Genomic DNA, 20021 nt, shown 5'->3' with positions numbered 1-20021 from the left:
GACTCACTTAAACTGATGAACTTTTTGGTCAGTATTCATGAAGATGAAGCTCCAAAATGCAACATGTTGGAAACAAAAGCCCGATCAAGCTTGAAGCTTCAATCTTCAAGCTTCAAGTTTCTTTGGATGGAGTTCAGTTCAGCCATGACTTTGTTCATCTAGAGAGCTACCATAGTGAAGCACCAACTGGAATGAGGAAGGTGATGCCAAAATAGACACCAACATGTCAACTAATGCACAACATAAAAACACTAATTAGAATTCTCTTGTATTATGAAAAGACAACATGAAATGGTATGTATATAAAAATCAAAGGTTGCATTGAATAAGGATTTTACATGAACACTTGAATAGGTGCACGACATTAAATATGACCTTCCATAGGTAATTTCTTGATTACTCTATATATAAACAGGGATTTATGATACTAAATGTGAAAATTTTTGTATTTAGCGAAAACTAGTCTTGATAAAAGATGTTTTCTGCTTGTAAGAAATTTTCATCATTCTCTACTATCCTTTTACTCTTGCCAAGCAAAACTGAGACAACAAAGACGATGTGTGCGTAGGCAATCGGCACAAACTCGATCATGAAAGTGCAAGATCAAACAACAAGTCATGGGTGCCCCAGAGATTCTCATGCTAGTGTCCTTCCTCGACCTCTAGCCAGGTAATCCTTCCCTTTCTTTCTTTCTTCGTTCTCTCGGTTTCATTTTATTTACACATCCTCGAGAGTGTTATAAACATTTATCGAAGATATACTTTCTTTTCTATTTTCCTCTCCTATTATATTAGATTAGATTGTTATTCCTTTTAGTAACAGATCTATGGCCATAAGCAACGACCAGCAAAAGCAACAAAAAAAGAGGAAGATAATGTGGAGGTCGAAGGTCATCGCCAAGCATATTCCTATCGATATCGTGGGATCGATTTTGATGCAAATGAACCCCAAGGATGCCGTACGCTTAAGCACCGCATGCAAAGAGTGGCGAGTCACAACCCCACTATACGACCCAACAGGAAGCAAAACCCCATGGTTGTTCACCATGATAGATTCCAAGGTCGATTGCATCTTGTGCAACGTAGTAGATGATGATAAATCATTCAAAATCAAACTCCCTAGCTTTGTGCATCAAATAAAGTTTGTTATCAATGGCTCCACGAATGGTTGGCTGGTGCTTGGTCACAACTTGAATACCAAGATCTCTCTATTGAATCCATTCTCTCAAGAGCGAGTGCACCTCCCATCTCTCAACCACCCATGCACAAAGGTCCTTTACATGTCATCATCTCCGACAAACCATGATTGTATCCTCCTCGGATGTCAATTCAAAGATCTTCATGTTTGGAGGCCGGGAGATAAGTCATGGAACGTAGAGAAAAATGTGAGTACAAATTTGAGGTCTATCCTTAGTTTTCAAGGACAATTTTATGCTTTAGATTATCCTAGTGGATACTTAGTGACGTTCCAAGTCCTTCCCGTACGAATCAAGAATTTGGATGTCGCACCTCCCATGGATTTTTTTCACATAATCAACCATGGTATATTCTTGGTTGAATCTTACAAAGAGATATTGTTGGTTTGCCTCCTTGTGCAAGGATATGAATTGGACGTTTGTGATGTGTGCTTGTTTCGACTCGATTTGGAGAAGAAGACTTGGATCAAGATGGAGAACTTAGGTGATCGAGTATTATTCCTAAACGAAAATGGTCATCAAACATTCTCAGTCTCGGCTCATGCCATCGGATGCCATGGTAATTGTATATATCTCATCGACAGATGGTCAAATCATGCTTACATTATAAAGAATGGTTGCGTCAAAAGAATAGCAAGACAACCACAACATTGTCGCCACCAGTGTTGGATCACCCCAAGTTTCAGTTGAATGCATAAATAATAAAGTGAGAGAAAGAAAGACCACTGTAAAATTTGATTGTAAGGATTGTTTTAATAACTTTGATACTTAATTATGCTTTGTTTTATAAGCCTCTATTTTTTTTTTTTCCTTGCAGAAATTTCACCTATAAATTATGGTAAGGCTTGTCATCTGTCTAAATAAAATATAAAGTAAAAAAAAAAAAGAAAATTCTTTGATGATTAACTACGTTTCACTTTACAATTTTTTATTATTTTATCATAGAAATTTCATTTGTAAAATATACTTAAAAACACTTTGACAGCTGTGAAATTTCGGACCAGAGCATAAATCTTAGCACCTTAGATCACTCGGCCAATCTGTCAGAACCACCAACATGAACTTAATATTAGCTTTTAGCTTAACCTTGAAACAATTTCCAAGGCTGTAATGTCCAATCAAACATTCTTCTTGTTCTAATATTCCATTTCTCTGTCTAGATATCAAACTTGTGAACTAAGATCTCAAAATTCTATCATGAGCACCATAGGAGATGCCAATCGATTAGAAGCACTCCCACTTTGATGAAAAATGGAACCATATAATGATTGACTGGTAAATTATTTTCTCTTAAGTTAATCTGCTCTAAACGGGACGGCAACAATTGAAGAAGCAATACAACAGAAGCTGAAGTGCTGGAGAATGGATGGTAAGACTTGTGCTTCTCGTCTCTCTCACTAATGTTTGTGTTTGGCAAAAGCAGCATAATAATACTCTTCTGAGATGGCAACAGCAAAAAACACACTCCTACCAACGTCACAACTTATTAACACAGAACTGGCATTGATGATTTAGCAGCGCACGTCTTCCTGTCCTCCATGACATTGTTTCAATCTTCTTAGTTCCATCCTCCTCCTCCTCGCCTCAGCTGCCGCTGTTGCTGATGTCGCATACGTCAACTTGTCAGGAGGCTGAGTGCAAGCACCCTGGAGCTTTTCCGGCAATTCTTTATCATGTTGGAGTTCACATTTATCATCATGTGAAGAGCCTTTGGTGATAGTTTCTTCAGCAGGAGTCTTGAGGATCTGTTCATCCCTGTTGATACTTCCTGATACTCCTCCTCTGGCTTCAGCTTCAGGTGCATTCGCCTTCTCGGTTCCAACAGTTGCCAACAAAGAGTGTTTTTCCTTGTCATCAGTGCCATGGACAGTAGCTCTCTCTGTGTCGTCTGCTTCTCCGTAGGACTGCCCGAGACCATGCTCGCCATGACGAAATGGATAATACCAAGCGCAAGATGGCACGTTTTGAGGTGGCACTGATCCGCTTATATTGCTAGGATTAGCTTGCCCGAAGAAAGCTAGAGTGTTCCCCCACATGGAAGGCCAGGAAGGATACATGAACTGTACGATAGGCGATCTTCCGTATCCGATAAACCGGCGACCGGTTTTTGGTGATTCCATCTCTGTGGTTGCACTATTAATATTTTGGTCAGCCTCAGGCCTCACTGCCTTGGCAATCTATAAAGGATTGAGTACCAGTTATGCAAGCGAAGAAAGTGTCGTTAGAACATGAATCAATTTTCGACTCCCGCAGAGGCTGCAGATGTCAAACCTGATCTTTTAGTTGTTCATTTGTCTCCTTGAGTGAAAGGTACTCCCTCGTAGCAATATCCTTCTCCTTCAATCAATTCAAAGTATCTATCAGAATCACTAGAAACATGAATCACCGAATCATCAGAATAATTAGGACAAAACACATTCTCAAAGTCATGAACAGGGAGAGGCATTATCAAGTCTCGACAGACAGACAGACACGAAGGAATGAAATCTCTAGAGCTAAATGTGGTGCTTACCATCTTCATTTTCTCATTTTCCAATGACAAATCGGCAACTTTTCTCGTTAGCTCCTCGCGAAGGGCCTCTCAACATACAAGATCATTGAACATATCGGAGTTAGCATCATAAGGACTAGCCTAAAGAATAATACCATGAAGAGAGAATTCATTCCAACTCTCACCTGGCGCCGACGGATGGTCTGCCTAGCTGACTCCCGGTTAGCAATGACCCTGCGCAATCTTCGTTGTTCTTTCTCAGCCTGTAAGAAGCTCAACTTGTAAGTGTTCACTTCAGCGGGAAATCATAACGAATGAGGTCAAGAAACATCTACCTCCGTCAAATTTTGTTTGGATCTACTACCATAGTAACCATATAGTGATGAGTAATTACTGGGGACCTTGACTGTAGATTTACCCAATTCAGAACTCACTTGGCTATGTGCTCTTTCTTGCACTACATTGTCTGCAGCAGTGCAATCTCCGTAACAACCGGCAGTCGAGCATGTCCCCTTCAGCAAAGGCCAACATCACATCGTCAAAATATTTGTGAATGACACTTATCTTTTCTGACGGAAAAAAGAATATTAGTTTTCCTAGTAAAATTCAACAATCCTTTTCATTCTGAGTGAGAAACGCGGGAATTCCACAATGTTTATTACATCAGAAACAATAGATCTCAGGCAATCCGGCTAACGAAAGTAATTATGTAGGCTATCTTTCAACATTCTTTTGCAGGACAAAAAAAAGAAAGGAAATCTACAATGTGTATGAACGGGAAGAAACCAAACTTGACTTCAGGATAGCTTTGACGCGTAAATCCACTCTCAGCAAATCAAGAAAAAAGGGAAAAGGGTTCCTTTTAACATAAGGAATGGCAACATCACGAAAGAACTGTTGGGCTGGCAGTCCACAGATTCAGCCCATAGTGGGCTTGAACAGCCCACAGCCCACACCCCCTCTTAACCTAACCCTAATTAACATTAGGGAGGTGTGGTGACTGTGTTTTGGAGGCAAAAAAAGGCTTAAATAGGGCAGCAACGTGGGAGAAGCATACAGCCACGGGATTCCAAAGAAAAGGAAGAAAACAAGGCGGAAAAGGAAGAGAAAGAAAGTGAAAAAGACAAGGACAACGCAGAGAGGCTGTTCTCAATCATCTAGCAGTGTTCTCATCTCAGGTTAGATCAAATCTACAGTAGACTCTTGCTGTGATTACTTTGGGAGGTTTTAGATATTGTGGGCAGTGACGTGATCCTTGTATCCCAATTGTTCTCTTGTGATTGTTGCTAGGGTTTAGGACAAGAGATTGAGATTTGTATATTTATTATTCTCATAGTGGATTATCTCTAGTTTGCCCCGTGATTTTTACCCATCACATTGGAGGGGTTTTCCACGTATATCTTGGTGTTCTATTTGATTGTGCTTCCATTTAATTCTGTTGCACATCATGGTCTTCTAGTATTTGTTCATATACAAAGGTTATTCCTGTTTATATCTCCATCAACTGGTATTAGAGCAAAAAAGGGTTTTAGTGATTTAAATTTTGTATTTGAACATGGAGGCCAGGAATGTTTCTCGCATGATTAGTTTAAATGGAAACAATTGGATGATATGAAAACCAAGAATGGAAGATCTCTTGTATTGCAAAGATTTGTATTGGCCTTTGCAGGGGGATAGTGCAAATCCCATAAGTATGACAGATAATGAGTGGAAGAGGTTAGATCGAAAAACAATTAGATTTATTCGATAATGGCTTGATGATAGTGTCTTTCACCATGTTTCTACTGAAATTTCTACATATTCTCTTTGGGAAAAGTTGAAAAGTCTTTATGAAAGAAAAACAGCTGGCAACAAAGCTTTTTTGATCATAAAACTTATAAACCTAAAATATAGAGAGGGTGCTTCTATTGCTGAACATTTGAATGAAATGCAAAGTATTACTAACCAGTTATTCTCTATGAAAATGTCTCTTGATGATGAGTTGCAGGCATTGTTACTTCTCAGTTCATTACCAGAAAGTTATGAGACACTGGTGGTTTCCCTCAGTAATTCTGCGCTAAATGGTGTTATCACTATGAGTCAAGTAACAAGCAGTTTGTTGAATGAGGAGTTGAAAAGAAAGAGTTCGGCAACATCTCGGAATGATTCACAGGCACTTATCTCAGAGAACAAAGGAAGGTCAAAGTCTAGAAGTAATTCATGTATGGGTAGGAGCAAGTCAAGATCAAGAAAAGATATTTTTTGCTATAATTATGGTGAGAAAGGACATTACAAGAACCAATGTAAGCAACCTAAGAAGAACAAGAAAAAGAGAAAAGAAGTGGAGTCTATAGAGTCAAAGGATAATACTATTTGATTTTGTCTCCTTCTGATGATATTTTTTCTTGTGTGTGTCAGGATCTTGAGTGGGTGATTGACACAGGTGTTTCTTATCATGCTACACCACGGAGTGAGTTTTTTGCTACATACAGGTCTGAAAATTTTGGTGTTGTCAAGATGGGCAACCATGGCACAACAGACATCATAGGCATGGGTGATATCCATTTAAAGACCAACCTTGGCTGCAAGTTGGTGCTTAAGGATGTGAGGCATGTGGTTGACTTGAGATTGAATTTAATTTCAGTTGGAAGGCTAGATGATGAAGACTATGATAGCATATTTCACAAAGGGCAATGAAAGCTCGGTAAGGGTTCTCTTGTTATAGCTAATGGAAAGAAATGTCATATTTTGTACATGTTGCAGGCTAAAGCTTATGATGAGCAGATTGTGACCTAGTTATTCCTCTAGTATATCAGGGTGATGGGGGAGATGTGCAGGAAGATGGTGTAGAGCCTGATGTTAATCTACCTGTAGGACATGTTGAGCCTGATGTTGATCTAGACAACGTCAACTTTCCAGAAGATACTCTACAGATGAGTATGTGATGCTTACTGATGCAGGTGAACCAGAGAGTTACCAGGAAGCAGTTGAAAGTGAGCAGAAAGAGAAGTGGTTAGTTGCTATGTAGGAAGAGATGGATACTCTTCAGAAGAACCACACTTATGATTTGATACTGCTACCAAATGGAATGAAGACCTTACCAAAAGAAAGCCAGGAGATATGCCGACAACTGGTCGGCATGGCTTCACATTGAGGAATCATGGGACAGTCTCCCTTATGGGTTGAAGGGGGAGGTTGTTGGGCTGGCAGCACACAGATTTAGCCCATAGTGGGCTTGGGCAGCCCATAGCCCACACCCCCTCTTAACCTAACCCTAATTAACATTAGGGAGGTGTGGTGGCTACGTTTTGAAGATAGAAAAAGGCTTAAATAGGGCAGCAACGTGGAAGAAGCATACAGCCACGGGATTCCAAAGTAGAGAGGCTATTCTCAATCATCTCAGATTAGATCAAATCTACAGTAGACTCTTGCTGTGATTACTTGGGGAGGTTTTAGATATTGTGGGCAATGACGTGATCCTTGTATCCCAGTTGTTCTTTTGTGATTGTTGCTAGGGTTTAGGGCAAGAGATTAAGATTTGTATATTCATTATTCTCATAGTGGATTATCTCTAGTTTGCCCCGTGGTTTTTACCCTTCACATTGGAGGAATTTTTCACGTATATCTTGGTGTGCTGTTTGATTGTGCTTCCATTTAATTCCGCTGCATATCATGACCTTCTAGTATTTGTTCATAGGTTATTCATGTTTATATCCTATCAAGAACAAGTTTAGTGTTTAGCCTCCTACAACGTAGCACAGGAATATCAAAGCTAAACATAACAATAGGTTGCCGGTTAAGAGCGAAGACATCACCTACTTGTCAAGAATAATCTGTACATGGACATACCCAGATGCCTAAAAATCTACCATCTTTAATCTAAAGGAAGAATCATTGCACGCAAGAATTGGATGTGTTTTTGATTAAGTTGCCAACCTGGACCCATTAGAGAAGAGTACAGTAGTTATCTTACTCCCAAAATTGAAGTCTCCTCCTGACCCTGGAAGCTCCCGAGTTGTGCCCTTTCAGGCGACTTGCTCTTGCTCCGCTTCCTGGACCTACTCTCGATTCTCTTCCACTCTTCCCCGCCGCTCTCACTCCCTGTCGCCGCTGACCCCGCGAGGTCCGTCAGGGCCCGCGCCGCATCGAGCTCCATCTCCACCGTCCCACGATGTCCCACTCCGCGTCGCTGTCGCGCGGAGGAAAGAGGCGAAGGCGACGCCATGGGTACTCGACACGGCCACCTCAGAGTAACAAAAGGGTATAACGCCCGAGGCGGTGCTGACAAATGCCACGTAGCAGACTTAGTCCCACCTGGTTACCGCCCCGCGTGACGTAGGCATGGAGGGGCTAATCGGGCCCCCAACTCGCGGTGCAACGCCTGCGCGTTCGAGTTCGGGCGAGACGGTGCGGAAGAGGGGGTTGTACGTGGAGGTGTCGGAGCCACGAGTTGGCCTCGGGTGGCTCCGACGATCGCGGCCGTCCATCGCGGCTGTGAAGGATCGCTAGCCGTGGCAGGGGGTGGCCGGAGGTCGGCGCGGCAAACCTTAACGTGACTTCGAGATGGGGGATGGTGGTCGGATGTGTGGGTCCCGAGAACGGAGTGGCCGAGCACCCACGTGTTGCCACGTAAAAAAAGCCAAGATGGGATAACCTCGTGTCCTGCCAAGATCACATTCAAGTGGCTCTTCGACAGACATGACGCGCATGGTGACGTTGGCAGTAGATTGGCCCACGCCAGCACTAAAAGTTGTCGCATCACCGCTTTAGGCTTACGGCAGAAGTCACGGATGTGCCGTTCGTTTGATCCATACGGATATTTATTTCATTAATTTGTATGATAATTATTTAGCAACTTATCAACTGTATCTTTAGTCGATCTGATTCCGATTCTTAAATTTTAAAAATAAAAATTAAATCGTATAAGGTTGATTTTAGAATTAGAACCAAAACACACAATATATATATATATATAATTAAATCAAGAACTATCTTTTCTGATTTAAAAATTATCATAATGGAATCGTTTAGATCCAATTTAAGTTTAATTTAGAACTGACAAATCGTCATATCTATTCGATTCGGACACATGTTTTCGTGTTCAATTTTGATGGAGAAAGCCATGGAATCAATTGAATCTAGCTATTAGTTAATTGCATCACAACCGTAAAACTAGAAACCGGTCCTGGTCCATTATAACAAAGACTAACAATAAAACAATCAATAAGTAAAAAAAGGATGATATCCATTTTCAAAGAATTATATATATATATTAGAAGACTATCTCTGTAATATTCTATTAGTCTTACCTCGGAAGTGGACAATATATATGATTGACTTATATGGGTCTGATGAGTGTATTATGTTAACTCTTGTTTAAACATTTTGGTCCATGGTTAAAGGATCAAAATAGAGTCTATGTTAGGGTCTGATCTGGGTCAAGCTAATTGAATTGGGCAATATGTATGATTGACCGCTTAAGCATTTTGGTTCATGGTTGAAGGATCAAAATAGAATTATTGGTCAGGACTAAAATGGAGTTATTGGCCAAACTCACTTGTGACAATCTAAAGGAAAGCTAGCAATCAACCTAATTATAATGCTGTTAAGTCAATTTTTAGTTATTTGATGTAGAAGTTGATTCGGATATAACCTATTTCTTTCTCGAGCCAATCTAAGTTAAACATTTTTAATAAAGTTTGAATCATATAAAACTCGAGACACTCTTCACAATACCCTTTAGATGCATAAATTAACAAGTCAAATGAATATATTTTAATTTTTTTATGTCATGGATATACTTATAGAATCTCTTTTTATAGTAAATTTTTAGAATCATTATCTTTATACGATGTACTGCTCATGAGAACATGAAGTGTTGGTCTTGAGCGTAATTGTTACTAGGATTTATATGGTTCTAACGTATCAATCACATAATATTACAATATCAATCATGTGGATTCTAATATATCAATAATCTAGAGTTAAGGTGTCAGTCATATGACATCGACCTATCAATTGTATAAGTTGAGGTATCAATCATATTGTCATGAGACTAATGCATGGATCATGTGATATTAATGTATTAGCCACATCATCGTACTCATGACATGTATTAACTAAATCATTATTGAATCAAGAAAAATATTCCTAAACTATATTCATTTACTAACGACATTAGGTCATTTACAATCCGAAAGAGCAACCGTGACCCACCAACGTCAAGTTGGATTAGGGCATGATGTAAAGAATTACCATAGTTTATATATTACAAGGTAAGGCATTGCACCAAAGAAAAGCAAATGATCAGAAACAGAATATACCTCAAATGTGAGTAACAAAATAGTGAAATGCCCAACAAAAATGATTAGGCACCCGATATATGTCAAGTCCATCTCATCTGATACGAAACTATGAGATGTGAATGGTAGCCAACGCGTCAATCACCTCTGCCCCAGCACATGCTGATCTCATTAAGTCATCGTCATCTCATGTAAGGCCAAAACCTATGAGACAGACAAAAGTGATAGTAATAAGATGATTAACTCAACGCTATATGATCGGACACAGAAAGCTGAGTCATATAATAATTACTCCATATTCGTTTGACATGATCTCATTTATGTTTAAAAGATATATATATATATATATATATATATATATATATATATATATATATATATATATATATATATATATATATATATAAAGGATTTGACACATACTAGTAAAAATTGATTTAAGGAGAAAAATGAAACAATTAAAAGTTCAGCAACAAAGATTTATGTCTACGTTATTTTTTTTCTTATTCTTGTTTTATGAAATATTATGGTCGGTTTTAAGTTTAAACGAACCTAATTAGGATTTTTATTAATTATGAAGAAGAATAGAGGATTAAGAGAATAGTTTCATATTAGTAAGACTGAATAGACCCAATGCCAGTTATATATTTATTAGGTTTAGCTCACAAATCAATTTTGTCAATCCAAGTTTTATTAATATATAACTATTCTCTCTCTTAAGCATGTTTTCAATCCCTCGTATCAATCGTACAATAGTTTGGGTGCACTTTTGTGTAACTTTGTTAGCTTTGTTTTTTTCTTTTTCTTTATACCAACAGTGAGTGATAATAAGGTGGATTCGATCCTTGTATCTTACTATCAAATAATCAAATTTTTAATCAGTTAAGTTAGCTCCGGTCTTCATTGAATGAGATTTTGGCCACTTACGTAGATCTTAGATACCATCAAGAACAATATTTTAGATTTTAGATGTGATTTAGTTCACTCAGTACCTCTACAATGGAGCTCTGAGAGTCAAATCTTCTTAGATTTTATTAACCCGAGACTTTTTTATTATTATTTATTATATTATCATCTCGTCTTTGTGAGGTAATTCATACATCGGGTTTGGGATTTAGGGTTTGAGGTGGGTAGATGAATCTAACCGATCACTTTATTTCAGTCCTCGTGATCTTAGTCAACAAGACTATAAAAATTTTACTTCACCAACTACCATATGCGTTGTCAATGGATTCACCTCTCAATGATTCAGTTCTAACATTGACTACAGGCATACATGTAAAGCTGTCGCTTTGGAATGAAGAGGAGAACGCATCTGTGCCAACACATCGATCAGTTTATTGCCTAGTTAAAGATGGTCGAGTGTACACTGTACACTGTACTCGATTCCTGTTCAACTTCAGAAAAAATAAAAAGAAGAAGGTGCCAGTGATTTCTGGAGTCCTTTCCCGAAGAACAACACACCTAACGAGAGTGAGTCACAGTGCCAAGCTGACGTTTCCTGAAACTTCACCCATTCGTCAGACCCTGCACAGTGCATTTTTTCGAAGGAAATTTAAACGGAAAACCGGGGAATTCTTGTCCCCTCCTCTTCTCCTAACTTTTGTTGTTCTCGTGTCTTATGCTGGGAACTCACAAGTGAATCGAACCTTGTGAACGTGGCCTTCCTCCTTTTATCCTATTTTCTCGATTTAGGCAACCTTGTGAGTCGAGTCTTTGCAGCAACCGAGCTGGAAGCATTTGTCGGCTTGGACTGGCATGCGCTGTGGCCTAAAACCATGAGATTGGGATCGAAGGCTCCGGCTCAGGCGCCGGCCGATAGTCCAAATCCACGCCGAAGAGTCTGAATCGCTTCGAGTGAGCAGGTGCCACTGCCTCACTCTGCACTGCTTCATCCCTCTGATCGCCTGTAAATGGACTCAACTTCAAGAATCCATTATCATTCGATTCAGTAGCTTGATACGAGACCGTATGATGTAATGTTCCCAAAGGATTACCTGCGCGAAGAAGAAGACAGTCCTCCTGCACCGAGCTGAAGCATGAGGTGCTCGTTGGACAGGAGCAAGGATCAGGGTGGCACACTGCCCGCCGTGGCCCTGCCGCAGTGGGCACGGCCATGGCGTGAGCCGGTGGCGGGCTCTCGTTTGCCCACCGATGTCTGCACCCGATGAAGAGACGGTCTCCCCCGAACCGTGGACGTCCAAAGAGCACGACATCGCCTGCATCTAACCTCTTCTCCTTGACAAAGCGGCTCCACCCTTTGGTCAGCACGTAGCTCTGGCTACTGGTCCAGTAAGAATACCGGAACTGCCATGCCTTGCCTGATTCGTCCTCGAAGCTCAGCAGAAGGCCTTTCTCGCCTGAGTCGCGGCCGAGGGGGAAGTACTTCTCGGCGTGCTGCTTTGGGATGACCAGCCTGTTGAGCTTGCCTACATCGCTAGGGGTTAGGGGCTTTTCAAACATGTTTTCTCTCTCAACCATTGATTCCTCCTCCTCTGCTTGGTAGAGATGCTGATAATGGTGGTGCAGATCTATCCAAGACCAAGCTTGTGGGTGATGTTGTGCCATATGTGTTTGGTAGTGGCTCAAGTCTGGAAGCGACGACAAAGAAGAGGGGAGAGAGATGGCGGGGGCCGTGGACGGTTGGTGGTGCTGAAGGTGTCCGAGTGATATTACCATGCATTTATAGCCCGCGAAGAATAACTTCGGACGCAGCAACATCTGGCTACAGATGTAAGGGACACGCCTGGTCGATCGATCAGAACATCCATGGATTGTTGATGAGGAATGGTCAGGTGGTGGTATGCAGAAGCCAGTGCTGCGCTTGTGTCCTCATCACAGCCATCCAGTGTGAGCCCCAAGCAATTATATTCCACGTGGAGTGTTGTCTATCGACGACTCCTGGCAACCGGGGTTGTTTTCTTTTAACTGGAATACATCCCGAGTCCCTCAATAATCCGCGTCGATCCAAGGAGTCAGGTCGAATCCTTTCTCTGTAGTCACCTCATCAGGGACCCGGAGGACTCTCATCGCCGGAATGTATGACCGAGAGAGTAGGTTGAACTCCACCATAACATGAAAGATGGATTGCCTAAACTTGACCATTGAGAATACCAACGTTCAGAACCGACTGCTTGTGTACTGGGTCAGAATGCAGCTCTAATCAGAATTGTGGTCAATATTAGAGTTTCCATCTACTGAGCTCAAACAAGTATTTTGTTAGGCATTGCCACTTCCTTGATCTCCATCTACAAAAAGCAGGACAGTGAAGCTATTTTATCATGTGGGTTTTAGCTTGATGGGGACCGACTACATGTACTTGATGGAAGGGAATTAGGACTCTCAGGGATGAAGATGGAGAAGAAGAAGAAGAAGAAGAAGAAGAAGAAGATAAGATTAGTCCAACACCTGCCACTTTCCAACCGTTCATCTCCCCTGCTGTTGTGTGCAATGTACTCTGCACCCTCTCCTCCTCCAGTTCCCCATCATGCAAACCCACCTGCCTCTTCTTCTCCATGAGCATATGGATGGGACACCTGTAGACCATGGGTACGCCCACCTCGCCTGCATTTGATATCCACAGATCCCCAACTCTCTTTTTGCATGTGCACATACATAAATGAGTGGGTATCTTTCAATTAGCATGCAGTAATGCTACAATATCTAATCCTTGCTGCATGTGTCGTGGGGTTATCTGAACAAGGAGATAAGAAAACACATGGGAATGTGCTCAAACACCAACAGCTTCTGGGTCACGCCATGTATCCACTGCAGAATTCATGGAGCTGTAAGGAATCTGATTGTTTTCTTCTGTCAGGGAACCAGCGGACAAGGATTAGTAATATTATAACTCAAGGGTCATGAGCTAAGACCTCGTAGGGACCTTCAACTATCTCTCTCTCTCTCTCTCTTCTTTTCTCCTTTCTGGTAGCCAGAATGCTCACTGGCATCAGGCTGTAAATCTAGTGGAACGAGGACTCAGGACAATGGGGGGACCAAATGATGGAAGAACAAGTCGAGTCTCAACTCCAGTGAGGAAAGCGAGAAAGAGCTTGGCATGTTGCAGAAGGGCACTAAAACAACGACATGGTCGGTCGAACTTGGCCACGCCTTTTCAAGAGAGTGAGAGACTCCAATCATTGAGTGCACCTGACGAGCTCTGTTAGCAGCAGTCGTCGACAGTAGAGCAGGACGGTGAGACTTGCACACCTTGCAACCACAGTCGCAAGATTGATTCATGTTTCTTTCAGCAGGAAATCAATTGAAATCAAACTCTTGATGATTCTGATAGCCACTACTCACTGCCACTATTTTGGACGTAGCAGGCTATGAGCTGGCCACACTTACATAAGGTGGAATTTTATGCATGGTAACACAGCTAGGAATTGGAGTGTGGCATCTTAAACAATGAACCAAGTGCATCAGATAATGCTTCTGTCGCCCGCGAATTCAAGTGGCCAGGAGTTACTCCAGAACTCGAGGGTAACTTGAGGAAGATGATAGAACAACTGTTCAACAATTATACAGTCCAAGCTACCAGGAAAGTGATGGCCACTGGTTACCTACTGGAGAAAATTACGGGAGGTTGAAGTTTGAGAATGTCAATATCCACAAATATAATATGACTTGCATGTAACATTCACCATTTACATTTTACCATACTCTGTCCATATACATGAGGCTCTCTATAGTCATCTTCTGAAACTTATAATTGTTCGAGCACAACAGAAACCGTCCCCAATCCATGTGTAATATCTAACGATGAGAAATGAACTTAGATAAAACCAGCAATGCGACAGCAGACAGATAAGAGAGTCATTCAAGGGAGAGACTGTGCTCTTGTATGTAACATAGCATGAAGGGGAAAATAATCTTGTAAAGAAGCCATTTCTCTAGTTGTTATTACCTTGATAAATTATCACTCTGAATGTTCAGTCGCTTGAGTTTGCCAGGCCTACCATCTTAAGCATGTTTCGATCCTCCTTAAACCTCTCGAGAACCGTACCTTTCAATACCTCAGGCTTTCCATTCTGTGGCCCTTTTGCTAGGACTCCCCAACACTCGATTGTTTCTGGATGTATCTTACTTGTCTTCGATAGGCAAGGACTGTTGAAAGTTGTGCAGGAAAAGGTGTGGCCCTGATCAAAATTTGCAGATAGAAAAAGACCAAAGTGATTTGCACGTCCTCCAAAGCCAATGCCGTTTGGGATGCTATCTGAGCTAAAGTTCACAGCACACTGCCACAACAAGAAATCAGGTGTCAGTTATTATCCTGTGTTTAACTAAAGATTGTTTGCACCAAATATTGGCAGTGGATGATGGCTAATCATACTAAGTGATTGTATATGCAAAAGAACGAAAAAAAATTGCCCAGAGAAGAAAAGCCAATCTAAAAATTCAGGTGTCACGTATTTCCTGCTGCACAGAACCTAAAGAAGATGAAAGGCTCAAAATGAACATGATGGCAAGAAATCTTCATTGGAGGGTAGAACAGGTTTAATTTAGCAAAATGAGAATGCAGAACATCATGATTGCATGCGATAGGTCATTTCATGCAATCCAACATATCTCATCTGTCAAAATTACCATGCAGATGGGATTTTCAGAACATTGGTTGACAGATTCCCACAATAGCATAATGTAAGAAGGACAACACTGCACTAACATAAGAAAAATAACTAGCAAGAGAGGCATGCAAACCATGTCTGCCCCTTGCCATGACTACTGGTAATTTACATGAAGAAATTTTCATATACGGTAAATCTTCACAGATCCTTCTATTAACCTTACCCATTGCAAATTATTATTTGCTCCTGTTGGACGAAAAATGGAAGCTTTTGGATACAACTGGAAGAGAAAGGATTTCATATCACCATAAAAATCACTTTGCCTTTCCCATGGTTGAGAAGCATATCCTCCATACACATAACCTTCAGTATCTTTGATAATCAACACAGTCGGTCCATCTCCATTTCTGCAGTGCACAGAACCATACCCAATCAACTAGTAACACACAAACCATGATGACCAAGCTATAAATACCAAATGGAATAGGATGATAGAGCATTTGAGAAGGCAACTAGGTTCAACCAACTAATCACCTAAAGTATGTTATAGTTTACATAATATACAACCCAGAAGATAATATTTTCACTTCATTTTGTTTGTGCCAAATTCCCATATTTCTGGGTCGAGCAGATCCAACTATTGAAGTTCAACAAAAGAGATACTCACGATATATTGCCCAAAAAGGTTGAGAAGCTGAGGCCATTAACTGCACTATGGTACAAAAGCTTCCACTCTTCCACCTCATTCTGCGAGAGAGCTCCTCCAATATGCCAAGCATATTCTTTCCACAAGAGTAGCATATCAGATGATACATTTTCTGGATGCTGTAGACATGGAACTTGGTAGCCTGGTCTGCCTACAGATAGGTCACCAATTGTGTAAAAAATGGTAGCAGAAAAACTGAAAACTTGAAAAATCAATCATAAAGTAGTTATCACAGAGACAACAAAGATAATTCTACAAGTCAGCAAGTAGAAAAGCTTCAAACAGTTATTCATTTTCTGGACGTTGTAGACATGGAACTTGGTAGCCTGGTCTGCCTACAGATAGGTCACCAATTGTGTAAAAAATGGTAGCAGAAAAACTGAAAACTTGAAAAATCAATCATAAAGCAGTTATCACAGAGACAACAAAGATAATTCTACAAGTCAGCAAGTAGAAAAGCTTCAAATAGTTATTCATTTTCTGGATGCTGTAGACATGGAACTTGGTAGCCTGGTCTGCCTACAGATAGGTCACCAATTGTGTAAAAAATGGTAGCAGAAAAACTGAAAACTTGAAAAATCAATCATAAAGTAGTTATCACAGAGACAACAAAGATGATTCTACAAGTCAGCAAGTAGAAAAGCTTCAAATAGTTATTCATTTTCTGGACGTTGTAGACATGGAACTTGGTAGCCTGGTCTGCCTACAGATAGGTCACCAATTGTGTAAAAAATGGTAGCAGAAAAACTGAAAACTTGAAAAATCAATCATAAAGTAGTTATCATAGAGACAACAAAGATAATTCTACAAGTACGACGCGAGTCGGGGAGATGGCATCAAGGAGGGAGATAGGAAACCTGAATCAGGTGGTGTCAACAAACTTCCAAGGAACTTCCTTGCTGATGGGAGAAGGCTACACCAACTTCTAAAATCTGCCAAAGACATACTTTCCCCGGCCAATCCTTCAACTTTTTCCGAAAATATTGCTGCATTAATAAACACTTCTAGAATATCCTGGTGTTGTGAACTCAAGTCATTATCATCAGATTCTGGAGAAAATAAGGCTTCATGTATTGACTTTAGTACAGCCTCGATATCAGACCTGAGAAGTCAAGTTAGCTCAAAAATATTCAGTATATAGAACTAAATGTAAATAATACTAAATTCTTAAGGATTTAAGACCTTACAGGAAGAAAATTGTCAAGTAAACTATATCAGATTCTCATGGATATAAGACTATACTGAAAGAAGGTAGTCAAGTTACACAGAGCAACAACAATATGTTTTTCTTAATGGTGGAATCATCCTATTTTTCTTCAATACTGCAGATTTTGAAGAAAACAACAAATCATCCTATTTATCTTCAATGCTATTACCACCCGGAAACCAATGAACCATCTGTGAACTGCTTGAAAAAGGTGATCAGTGTGCCACTTCATGCCCGAGACCTATATACAGTCCTATATGTGCAGATCTAGGAAAGACTTAAAACCATGGTCTAAAGCAAATACAAGGGTTATAAACAAAAGATGGGTTATAATCAAATAGAAGGCAAAACTTAAATTTTTTGTCCGGAGATCTTATAGAATCTTCTATATAACATGCTTTCTCATGGCTTATAATCAACTTAGACATAGTTCTGAATATATAAGGTATAAACACACCAATCCCAGCATTGTCTGTATAGTTCCAATGACCTCTGATGTTGGCTCAATAGACATGTACAAATATAAACAAAAAGGCTTCTAGGATTTTTCTTGTCACATCATCATCTCTACTTTGATGGTAAACAACTTATTTATTATTTCCTTGAATATTTTATTGGCTCCAGCTGACAAATGTTATCTCATAAAATCTTCTATATAACATGCTTCTCATGGCTTATAATCAACTAAGACATAGAAGGGTTCTGAAATATAAAGTATAAACACACCAATCCCAGCTTTTGTCAATATAGTTCCAATGAACTCTGGTGTTGGTTCACTAGACATGTACAAGTGTAAACAAAAAGGCTTGTAGGATTTCTTTTGTCCCATAATCCTCTCTGCTTGACCAGTAATGAACAAGTATAAACAACATTTCAGTAATGAACATCATACATAAATTTTTTATCAAAATTTTGCCTTACAAGGTTGTGTAACAACATAAATTTTTTATTCTTATGTAACCAATAGAAAAAGTATTTATTCTTAGTGCTAGTATTCTTGTTCTTCAATTTAGAAAAGAATACTACCTCCACCAAGGCGTCAGATTCTACAGCATAAAGATCACTAAATACTTGTCACAAGCTAAGCATTTTATGTAGATGGAAATAACCATGAAGATGGGAACTCATCAAATCCTTTAGGATTGAAATTGCAAGGAACTAAGTTACGTAGCAAGTTTCCAGTATGCTTTCAACAACCAGTAGTGCTTGAACCCTTGGCTTCTTTCTTTTCTAATCTTTAGTCCCACGTAGGAAAGGAAGGATTCATTTCCTTTTGCATTACTTGAATATTTTAATTTTTCTTCATCAGATCAAGTGTAGTATATGCATACTTCACTGCAATTTCCTACCTTCCTAGAATGCTGTCTCCTGTAACATCACATAATTGGTATATAAATTCCTCAATTTCGTCTCGAGCACCTTTCTCATATGTTGCCTGACACAAAAGAAAATGGAAGAGAGACATAAGACGAGCAAAATACTTCATGAATACTGAAAAATGGCCCTTGAAAGAATTAGTAATAGAAGCTCACTTCACTGCCAAAGCTATCTCAACATCACGACCAAAATGAATCCCAAAATTTACAATTCAGGTAACGAACAGCACCAGTTTATTTATTTTAAAACAACTAGAGTAATCAAAATGTCTAATCCATCAACAGAACCTAATCATCGTTGCATAATTCCTAGGTACCTAACACAAAGGCCAAATTGAGCAAAAGTTCATGTATGTCATGGCCGGAAGATACGTTAACTTTCCTATTACATTTTAATACAGTTAAATTAGTTATTGAAGAGGAAAAAGAAAAAATTGGAACTAGACAAGTCAGATATAAGATAAGCTATGAGGAGGCAACTTAATCACGATTACTTGTTTCGAACTTATTGTTTACGCAACCAACAAAACATTCAATCAATCTGGAAACGGGTCACCGAATAAATATTCAAATTTTGTAGAAAAGATTGGTCAGGAGTGGAAAGAATAAAAGAAAGGAGCCAACTTTGGTAACAACGAGATCCTCAAAAGTGAGCATGCCATCGTTCCGCTTTCGAGCAGCCAGTTGAAACATCCTGGCGCCGAGCGGGCCAGGAACCCGAAAATACGCCTGCGAAAACAGTCCAAGAAAATGAGAATCAGGTTGTTGGGATCCACATCAAGAATTTAGGGCTCCAAACGATCATTCGAAGGTGGGGGGTGAACCTGAAACACGGGCTGGGAAATGAACTTGCGGTTGCTCCCAGATTGAGCAGCCAGCGACACGAAGAGCGACCTCAGATCCTCCAACTCTTGCTTCGAGAAAGCCCTGTGTATGCATATGAAGAACAATGACTCAATCGATGAGATGACTTGGAAGGGAAGAAAAGAGATGAGATGAGATGAGATATCACATACAAGCTTGCCGCATCAAGGGGAGGGTCGGGGGACGGCGACTGGGCGTTGCCCATGATTGCCTCTCCTTGTTTTCTCTTCCCCTTCCTCTCAGCCTGATTCCTGCTGTTTCCGAGACCGGACTCTTCGACCGAACCATTTAGCGCCATCAACAAAGGTCGTTTGGCTCCGACCCATTAGCGATC

General features: G+C 40.2%; 3 protein-coding genes across 3 annotated transcripts; all 3 read right to left on the bottom strand.

The window, feature by feature from the left end:
- Positions 1-2578: 2578 nt before the first annotated feature.
- On the bottom strand, positions 2579-7890 carry LOC103988470 (uncharacterized). The gene is made up of 6 exons (XM_009406994.3): positions 7639-7890; positions 4022-4198; positions 3872-3949; positions 3708-3773; positions 3467-3532; positions 2579-3372 (listed from the first exon to the last, which is right to left on the bottom strand). The coding sequence occupies exons 1-6, from the start codon at positions 7888-7890 to the stop codon at positions 2707-2709; spliced, it is 1305 nt and encodes a 434-aa protein (XP_009405269.3). The 3' UTR covers positions 2579-2706.
- A 3393-nt stretch (positions 7891-11283) lies between these two features.
- Positions 11284-19975, bottom strand: LOC135676469 (uncharacterized). Its single transcript, XM_065187678.1, has 9 exons — positions 19840-19975; positions 19648-19750; positions 19448-19552; positions 18797-18882; positions 17098-17342; positions 16202-16391; positions 15758-15941; positions 11965-15204; positions 11284-11874 (listed from the first exon to the last, which is right to left on the bottom strand). The coding sequence occupies exons 1-8, from the start codon at positions 19890-19892 to the stop codon at positions 14899-14901; spliced, it is 1272 nt and encodes a 423-aa protein (XP_065043750.1). The 5' UTR covers positions 19893-19975; the 3' UTR covers positions 11284-11874; positions 11965-14898.
- On the bottom strand, positions 11738-13514 carry LOC135677458 (B3 domain-containing protein Os11g0156000-like). The gene is made up of 3 exons (XM_065189818.1): positions 13376-13514; positions 11965-12498; positions 11738-11874 (listed from the first exon to the last, which is right to left on the bottom strand). Exons 1-3 carry the CDS (start codon positions 13512-13514, stop codon positions 11738-11740), a joined length of 810 nt encoding a protein of 269 aa, XP_065045890.1.
- Positions 19976-20021: the final 46 nt, after the last annotated feature.

This window comes from Musa acuminata, chromosome BXJ1-6 (genome assembly GCF_036884655.1).
Source record: "Musa acuminata AAA Group cultivar baxijiao chromosome BXJ1-6, Cavendish_Baxijiao_AAA, whole genome shotgun sequence".
Taxonomy (NCBI): domain Eukaryota; kingdom Viridiplantae; phylum Streptophyta; class Magnoliopsida; order Zingiberales; family Musaceae; genus Musa; species Musa acuminata.
The sequence above is the reverse complement of the archived record's forward strand: the minus strand, read 5'-3'. Positions and strand labels throughout refer to the sequence as shown.